At 32.8% G+C, this 10,000-nt stretch overlaps 1 protein-coding gene and 1 long non-coding RNA gene across 4 annotated transcripts in view; one reads left to right on the plus strand and one right to left on the minus strand.

Annotated features, from left to right (window-relative positions):
• The window catches only part of ChAT (Choline acetyltransferase), a 61,009-nt gene that overhangs the window by 20,767 nt on the left and 30,242 nt on the right, over positions 1–10,000 (minus strand). For both annotated transcript variants that reach the window (XM_035880646.2, XM_035880645.2), the window contains exon 4: positions 4,128–4,319. In XM_035880646.2, coding sequence (XP_035736539.2) covers positions 4,128–4,271 — 144 coding nt within the window. In that variant the 5' untranslated portion in view covers positions 4,272–4,319. The remainder of the gene's footprint in view (positions 1–4,127; positions 4,320–10,000) is intronic.
• Positions 1–10,000, plus strand: part of LOC118447997 (uncharacterized) — a 59,331-nt gene that overhangs the window by 10,402 nt on the left and 38,929 nt on the right. The gene's annotated exons all lie outside the window — the stretch shown is intronic.

Consider the following 10,000-nt stretch of genomic DNA (forward strand, 5'->3'; position numbering starts at 1 on the left):
CTCTCTCTCTCTCTCTCTCTTTTTTGAGAGAGACGTCGTTCCATGCCCACGGGGATTCCTAAGAAAAGTTGCGTACTTTAGGGTTCCACACGCCTTGGCCGCCTTGCCTTCCCCTTCGAATTCATACTTCTTCCTCCAAACGCATCTGGCTTTTCTTTCTCTATACTCGGTCGTTCTTGGTCTGACTATTACGATATTCTTGCTAGTTTACTATATCTACTAAAAACTGCAATTTTCTTAACGCATCTTTATCCTTTGTTTCACGTATTTAAATAAAAAGAAACAATGTTATCGCATAGAATCAATCGTTTATTATACAGCAATTTTACTGGTATAAAATATTTGATATCTATGGAGATATACTTGTGAAATTATAAATAAAAAAATGAAATGGGGGTGGGGCGGGGGGGGGGGGGAGGAAAAGTTCTTAAGTATTTTGAAAGATCAATCATTCCTTTTTGAGTATTCTTTAGACTTCTTTATTTTTTCTTTTCTTTTTTTCTTTTTTTTATCTTTTTTTTTTTATCTTTTTTCTTTAAATCATCAAACCGTAAGATTAGCCCTTATCATCAGAAGTTTAAAAAGTCATTTGGAAGAAAAAGAGTAGTAATCGACTTTTAAAATCATTTGAGAACTTTTTTGGTTTGATCTATGCTCGAAATGAAGTGACATATGTATGTTGACTTTTTTTTTTTCTTTTTTTTTTTTTAGCTTGCAACGAGAGATATGTATTTTCAAGAGGTATGATAAAATTTTGAACGACGAAGAAACGTTCCCATTGGAAGAGGAACTTAGAGAGAGAGAGAGAGTTAGAGTTTACACGAAGCAGGAAAGAGATACGTTCATCCGATATGGAGCTTTTGACCAGGCTATAAACGTTTATTGCCTCTAGTCCTTCGTCGTTTCCTGTCTCCTTGAAGTAGGGAGTAAAGAGAGACGTCCCTTTTCCAAAGCATCGACACACGCCCGTTTGCACACGTGTCCTCTCACCCTTCTCCCTTTTTCCCTCCCTGTTTCTCTCTCTTTCTTTCTCTCTCTTTCTTTCTCTTTTTCTCTTTCTCGTGGTTTTATCGTTTATCTTGCGTGTACTCTCTCGCCTGCTAATAGCTCTTTCCGAGCTTTTTCCATTTTATATATTTTCATTGTTCTCTTTGTTATTACCATTATAATAATGAATATGAATAATAGTATTTCATCATAATTAAATCGTCTTAATTTTAACATTTAATAGTTTCAATTTCTATTAATGGACGACAATCATATTATAATTTTCAATGTTTCTTTTTTTTTTTTTTTTTCTCTCCATTCGTTCGGTTCTTTTTTCTTTCTCGTTCCATTTTTCTTTTGTATTTCTCGAAGAAGTATTAATATATTTTTTTTTTTTTTTTTTTTTTTTTAGAGGTGAGAAAAAGTCGTCAAAAGAAAAGGCTACGAATAATAATATATAGTCCAAGGGAGAGAGAAAGGGTTCTCAGTTCAAGCAGTAAGCTCGATGGGTTTTGTCATAGTGGAAGAGCTTTAAGGCTGACTACAGAGAGAGAAAGAGAGAGAAAGAGAGAGAGAGAGAGAGAGAATCGTGCTGGCGGTAAGCTAATATTACGGTGCCCCGCGGCGAGCTGGAAAATTTCATTGAAACTTCCATTATTCATTCGCGAACCAACTCAACCCTGTTCTGTTCTCGTCCGCCTGTGTTTCGTTAAATTCGATCTGGAACTTTGATCAAACTGATGAGAGATAACAATTTTTAATAATTTTAACATTTTATTTATCTTCATTTTGATCTTTAAAATTTTCTTCACAATAAATCTTTTCTCTCTCTCTCTCTCTCTATATATATATATATATATATATATATATCTTTTTCTTCAGAACTGTTTAAAAATCATTTCATCATCCATAATATATTTAGTATATATATATATACAAAATGTTTTATATACACGTGGAGAGAAATATTGAAAAGACATTTTGTGTAGCTAAGGTGATGGTCTACCTTTTGAAAAATTCTTTTTCACCGTTTCTGTTGTATGTTAGCGACAGACGAAACGACATTTCCGTTTTGTCGGCTTTAACAGAGCCAAAGAAAGACTCAGCTGGACCCTAGGCGAGAAAGAGAGAAAGAGAGAGAGAGAGAGAGAGAGAGAGAGAGAGAGAGAGAGAGAGAGAGAGAGGGACGAAAAAGCAATTTTCTCGCGAATTCTTTTCTCCTTTGCCTTCGTTTTCATCTGATCGATCGAAGAGACCTTTACGGATCTTGTATCTCGAGGATCATTTTATTTTTTTTTTTTTCTTTTTTTTTTTTCTTTCTTTCACTCTTTTCAAATCGTCGACATTCGATTCCATTCCCTTGGTTTCCGATTAATTAATTAATTTATCTTCCAAGTCAACTTAAGGATAATGTCGGCTTATTATAGATCATTACAGAGAGATCGTTCGCTTTAAAAACAAGGGATTACCAGTTTCGTAATAATGTTTTCATGTAAGCAATAGGTTCATCGATAATTAACGTAACGTAACGTAACGTAATGTAAATTACAACACACCTACGTATCTTGGGCAATCACATTTGTGAAATGATCGATCTGGTTATATAGTAAATCCTGAATAACATCATTTCAACGAAAAGGAAATTCAATCTAACTTGATATCCAAACATTTTCTTATTTCTACCCTCTCGTAAAAGTAATTCCAATAGGTTCGAATATTTTTCCTCTTTTTTTTTTTTTTATTTACTTATTTTTTGCTAGTTAACGACTTCTTTATGGATATCCTTCATTTCTTTTTTCTTTTTTTCTTTTTTTTCTTTTTTTTTTTTGATCCTTCCAAACCGAACTTTTAGATTTTCCTTAACGAAGTTTTTAATGTTTAACAAGTAATGATGCCTTTCATAAAAGCAGAGAAATTTTTCAAATATGAAATATAAAAGTTTTTAATTATTCTCAAATTATTTTCAAAATATTTATGATAAAATAATAATAATATTTATATAAAAAATAATTGTACATAGTTTCTTTTATAAATATTACTATTATATTATTATTTCGATAAGAAAATTTCACAAATTTTATCTGTAGATGTATTATTATGTTTCTTCATTGATCTTAAGATGAATACAATTTTTAATTCACGCTATATGGTTATTAAATTCTATACAAAAAATTTATATATATATATATATACATAAGTGAATCTCGTTTTATTTTTTTTTATTATCGTATAGAATGCAACCCTTCTCTCGTTTCGTTCCATTTCCTATAATATTTGCATTGTGCAAGAACTCTCCTTTTTCTCTCTCACTCTCTCTCTCTCTCTCTTTTTCTCTCTCTTTCTCTCTTTTGCTCTGATATTCCTTTACTCCCTCTCGTCCCTCTTTACTCAAGCATAGAAGGAGAAAAGGCATGAGTATAGAGGAAGAAGAGAGAGGTAGCGTACATAGGCCCCCGTAAATCCATTTATTTATTTATTTATGTGCCACGGGGGGCTTTGCGAAGCGAGGGTGGGTGGACGAAGGGTGTAGGGTCTGGCTTATGGTATAGCAGCCAGCATGCATCGGCCCAAGAATCCCACGGGAACGTGCGAAGCGTGCTAGACACGGGGGAAAGATCGCAAAAGTCACGAAGGACACACGCGGATATTCGACGAATATGTACGAGAGAGAAAGAGAGGGAGAGAGAGAGAAAGAGAGAAAGAGAGAGAGAGAGAGAAAAGGGATGCTTACAATGGCGTAGGACCAACCGTTACGGAAGGTAAATTCTCTCGAGGCATGGTGGCTTAAAACGAAAGTGCTGTTGTGCCACTTAGTCAAAGAAAAAGATTCGCCATTCTTGTCTTTTTTTATCAGTATCTCTTTGTCCCTTTCTCTCCCTCTCTCTCTCTCTCTCTCTCTCTCTTTCTCTTTTATGACATATCTAAATCCCTTACTTCTTTCTTGTTCCATGAGAATATTTAATCAGACAAGAAGAAGATATCAGTGAAACGACTTTTTATCTTTCGTTTATTTTTTTTTTTTTTTTTTTGAAAAAAAAAAAAGACGGAAAAAGAAAAAGAACAATGACAATATATATTGTCATATGTAGTTAACGTATAATAACAATATTCGTATTATAATTGTTTAAATGCAAACTTACCCAATTATTCATCTTGTGTCTACGTTCCAAAAGATATTGTTGCAATTTTGGTCCAGATCCAGATAAAAATCCTCTAACCAAACTTCGTGTCTTCTCCAAATGATTCGGTGTTATTACTTCAACTTGTGCTAGATATTTTTGCATGGTTGTTTCCAAGTCCGGAACTGGAAGACTGGGTAGAGGTTCGACTCTCTGCAATGATTATACGTTTTGATTATATATTGGGATTATATATTAGAATTGTATATTAGAATTGGGATAATTAATTTATTAGGGGATTAAAGAAAGAAACAATTTTTCATTTCTACTAAAAATTTTTTTGTTATTTGCAAAGTACATATTTTAATCGATCATTTTATTAGTTCAATTTAAATCACGTTTATGACAATAATTATTTATAATTATTTCGATTTGTTTTCCATAAATGGAGATTTTCTTTTTTTTCTCTCTCTCTTTTTTTTTATTTTATTTTATTTTATTTTATTTTATTTTATTTTATTTTATTTTATTTTAAAAAATTAATTGCATTTTCTTTTAACTTTGATCGATGGAACATTGTTTACAATAGATGATTGAATAGAATTTTTACGTTTTTACATGGAACGAAAGAGAACGAAGTTTAAATATTCGTTGAAAAAGGAAAATGATAATAAAAAAGAAAAGAAAAGAAAAAATATACATCGAAAAGGAAGAAGGGTGGTACGATAAGCATCTAACGTCCTTATCCCGCTCGACGTGTTCCGCGGTCCTCCGGAAAGAAGGCCACGAGCGATTGTAAAATAAAGAATCAATTGAGAAACGAAGCGTGTCTGGTAGAGGAAGAGCCCTTAGGGCTCGCACGCTTCGTTGATCAGAATCCCCTTTCGCCGCGGCCTAACAAGACCAACTTTGTGACCCGAACGCACACACACAGACACACATACCTACGCACGAATACATTCGCATAAGCTGAGTCCACTACCCTTCGATCCTTCGGCTTGAATTTTTCTGTTGAATGATCGAGAAAAAAGCGTAAGAAAAGATGAATATAATAAGTTCGAGAAATAGGAGTCTAGGAGTCTCGACAGTTCATAATAGATCTATAAATTTCTATTAACGATATATATATATATATTGAAAATCGATATTTTTATTAGAACGAATTTGAATTAATTTATTTTTTTTTTTATTTTTATTTTTTCTCTTTCTCTTTTTTTGTTTTGTTATTTTTTTATTTCTTGATTTATTCACAATTTTACGGATTGTTTTTTCTTTCTTTCTTTTTTTTTTCTTCTTTTCTTCTTTTTTTTTCTTTTTTTTTTTTTACGACAAGCGTAGACAAATCTTTTCCTACTAATTAATTTTCTACTAATTAATGCGATTTGGTAATTATAAGTGAAATATAATAATATAATTTTGTATATATATCAATATAGAGAATTTTAATCAATGGACGGGGGGAGGGGGCGGTCTACGTATAAGACGAAATTAGGTGTTCAATGATAATCGAGGTGATACTCGAGAAAATTTTTCCACGAGTAATATGCGACACGTAAGAGATTAGTAAGAGGGATATATCCTAGATAGATCATGATAGACATTTTATTCAAGGCACGAAACGAATCCCGAAAAATCGTCTTTTAGTAACGGAGTCAGATTATCGTTAAGCACCCATGAGTCAGTTAGATTCTGAAAAATTCTTGTTGCGTTCTAACCAACCAACCCTCTCGAACGTAACGTATCTCGCGAGATACGGTTACCTTCTTTCGTTCCTTCGTATAACGGGTGTCCTTATTCCCATGAGATTTTCGCTCCCCTTTCATAGACCTCATTGATATGCACCGCTGGAAACTCTACTAACGACCTCATACGCACCGACCTGTCCTGGATCACTTTTTTTTCTCTCTCTCTCTCTCTCCCTCTCTCTTTCTCTCTCTACCTTCTCTATCCTATTCAAGCGATTTCCCTATTTGAAAATGGTCTAGATCGAAATTATTTCGAAAAAATTCGTAGAATAGTCATAACTTGTATTACTAGCTAACAACATTGAACACCTTCGATAATGCGAAACTCTTCTATTTTTTATCTTCTTTCACTTTCTTTTTTTTCTTTTTTTTTTTTTTTTTCTTTTTTTTTTTTATTATTATCGTCTACCAGTTTTTATGTTTGGTTCGTTTCACGTCAAGTGTATAAGCGAACAGAAATCAATGATATGCGAAGAAAAATATACGCGTTGTTTTTTATTTTATTTTATTTTATTTTATTTTATTTTATTTTATTTTATTTTATTTTATTTTATTTTTTTTTCTTTTAACTTAGAAAATAAAAAACCGATAGATTAATGTTATTATTAAAAGACAGATAACGGTATGTTACATATTCTATGTACTTTATTGAAATTGTATATTTATCTCTTATCTGACAATTTATACGATGTCACGTTTTTTTATTTCCTTTTCTGTTCTTTTTTTTTTTTTTTTTTTTTTTTTGCAAACAGAATATCTACCATAAAATCTACTCATAAAATTTGTAATTTTTTATCAATGCCTGTATCGTCTGTCTGTTTACAATAAATATCAACGATAAATAAATTGCATTGATCGTTGCAAACTCGTTCAGGATAAGAATGAATAATTCTAATTTAATTTTCACGATATATGTAACTTTTTCAAGTAAAAAATTTTATAATATATAGCAGGGTATAATTAGCTAGGTGACCGATCTAATTTCTACGGGATTGGTGTAATTAGGTGTAAACATAGTGACGGGAGAACTGTAGGATATCGTAATTCAAAATGGTTCAATAGTTTCGATCAAGCACCCTCGTTTGTCCGATTCGATAATAATCAATCGGACGTGCCCTGCTATTCGAGCTTACTGAATTCGAAATAATTTCGTCTTTCGTCCGACGACCAGGATAGACCTAGCCCTTTTTTCCTTTTTTCTCTTTATCTTTCATTCACGACCTTTATTCGTGGATGTTGCATTTCATATAGAAAATTTTCCAAGCTTTTCTCTGTTTTCTCGTTTCTTTTTTTTTTCTCCATTCTTCATTGACACCAGACACATTGAATGAAATTATTTCTTTTTTTTTTTTTAAAGAAAATCTTTTATTTATTTATTTATTTTTTTTTGTTGTTTTTTTCCTTCTTCAAAGAAATTCATAGGAGGGATGATTTTTGATGATGTCACTCTAGTGTATTATAAATTTCTAACATAACGCGTCTGTTCTTCTATGATTATAGCAGCACCTTGCAATATCTCATAGAAATTCCCAATGGACTAGTAGAGTCACTCGATATGCAAACAGAAGAAGAAAGAGACGAGAGAAAGAGAGAGAGAGAGAGAGAGAGAGGAGGAGGGTCTACATGGAGGGTGGAGACGGCCTCGGGGATGTACGTTTTGGTTCTGCCAGGAGCAGAGAGAGGGATGAAAGAGAGATAGAGAGAGAGAGAGAGAGAAAAGAGAGGGTGGGTCTAGGGTGTTACTAATTGGAGGGGTGACGAGGGAGGAAACCTTGTTATCTGTTAATTGCTGCGACCCTCCACGCAGTGTTTTGCATCGATAAGAAGTACTGGCACTCGAAATTTCCTCTCTTTCATTCTATTCTTTTCTTCAATCCCAGAACGACCACATTGGATTTCATGGTGTACATTCTGATCCCTCCCCCTCCAAACAAAGCTTTTTCCCTTAGCGAATGTCACTAGGTGTCACGAATTGCCGTCTCATAATCCTTATCTAGTTCTTTGTAATCGTTATGGTCGGTCTATCCACCAATTGACTTTATGTTTCTCTTTTTTAATGATTGTTTTTTTTTTCTTTTGTCCCTGTTCGTAAATTCAAGATTACTTTCTCTTTATCTTGTTATCATTATTAAGATGATAAAGGTTTGCTTGTATATTTTGTTTCTTTTTTCCTTTTTTTTTTTTCCTTTATTTCTTTTTCTTTCCTTTTTCTTTTTCTTTTTTCTTATGTCATTCACCGAGTTCATATAATCGGACTCATCCCTAGGGAACACTTTGGTGTGCGCTTTGATAAACTCGACTCGGTCTTTACGTCCTCTCTCTTTCTACCTTCTTCTCTCTGTTTCTCTCTCTCTCTCTCTTTTTCTCTCTCTCTTTCTCTCCGTAGTCCTAACACTACGAGGGGGTTGGTAAGTTTTCGATGGCTCCGGGGGTAGCAAAGAGGCCGAGGAACTCGTTTACTTCCAACCAACACCACAACACCCAATACCTTTAGCATCGTTAGGGCTTGCAAGGAGGAATCGCTTTGGGTTTGGCTGCTCGCTGAAATTTCTCGCGCCAATTTCTTCCTCGTTGAAACTACTGCGATCAAAGTCATCTTAAACGTGGCTTGAGAAAATCGTTCCAAGGGAATTCATCTTGGGGAAAGCGTGTCTGAATATTCTTTTATTTCTTTGCTCAGTTCTGACGACGAATTTTTTTTCTTTTCTCTTTCTTCTTTTTTTCTCTCTCTCTCTCTTTTTTTTTTAATGAAAGAAATGAACTTCAACGCTCGCTCCTCTCGTTTTCCTTTTTCCTTTTTTTTTTTCCCTTCGTTGTACAAATACTCTTCAGGCTTTTTATTTTTTTTTTTTTTATTTTCTTTTTTTTAGATTTCTTTTCGAGACCGATCGTATTCGATTAATAGCTCGCATTCATCCTAATTTTCTTCTGAAGCGTTCATTTCAGAGGGTTGCCGTCGCGATCTTTAAAAAGAAAACTCGTTAGTAAAGATATAATTTGTTTGATTCGTAAAAAACACCTTGGATATATTTTTATAATATTATCATGGCCATAATTTCATCTTGAAAGTTAAAAATGATTTTTCTTTTTTTTTTTTTTTTTTTTTATTTAAAATCGTTTTGTCAAAAACTGATAAGGTAAATATAAATGTAATTAAGTTTTGTAATTGCTATATGAACGGAAGTATAAATAAATTTAAGAAGGTCTTTTTTTTTTTTTTTTTTTTTTTTTATATTCTTTGAAGAAACAAAATTTTATTCACGATAGCGTTGATCAAATTTGCCGAAATTAATTTTGTATTATCTATCGAAATTATTTCCTTGTATTGAATTATAACAAAATTATTTCCTCTTTTCCATGGTGGCCATAATATCACGTCGTGACACCATTACGTCCAACGAGGAAAGTTTTGCAGAAAGAGAAAAGAGCGCGAGGAAAGGATGAACGTTGTTTCCTACTTCTCTGAGCAAACACCGGCAAATCGAACAAATTGGCAAACAGTTGGTGATGCGCAACCGTGCGAAGCAATTACGGATTTTGCGTGAACGCCACGTCGCGCGAACTCTTTGTAGGAGGGCGAATAGGAGAGAGAGAGAGAGAGAGAAAGAGAGAGAGAGAGAAAGAGAGAGAGAGTTTTCCACTGGTTAAACCATTGGCGTAGGCAACATTTGTAAAAAAAGTATCTACAATATATAATCGTTATTAACTTTCTATAATATTGTCACAATTATTATTCTTTTTTTTTTTTTTTTTTTTTTTGTAAAATAATCAATAATTAATAAATGTAATCTCTTTCTATTCCAATCAGAAATTTGCTATTACGATAAAAATTTATTTTGTTACAAATAATGTCAATTATCATCACGCATATTTATTAAACTTCTTAGTTTAAATTTATATTAATTTTAATTCTCTTTATTTTCATTATACAAATACACATACATACACGTGCGTACACCCCCACCCCCCCACACACACACACACACACACACATACACAGATATAGAGATAATTTGAATACATCAATTAAATTTAATTTTTTAAATGCATGGAACTTTTTTATCTCGAATATTAATAAATAATTTATATAAATTTCTGATAATTTTTCATCAGACTTTGATGTCTACGCCAATGAGACACGCAGAGAGT

This window comes from Vespa mandarinia, chromosome 19 (assembly GCF_050613455.1).
Source record: "Vespa mandarinia isolate Hongniang chromosome 19, ASM5061345v1, whole genome shotgun sequence".
Classification (NCBI taxonomy): Eukaryota; Metazoa; Arthropoda; class Insecta; order Hymenoptera; family Vespidae; genus Vespa; species Vespa mandarinia.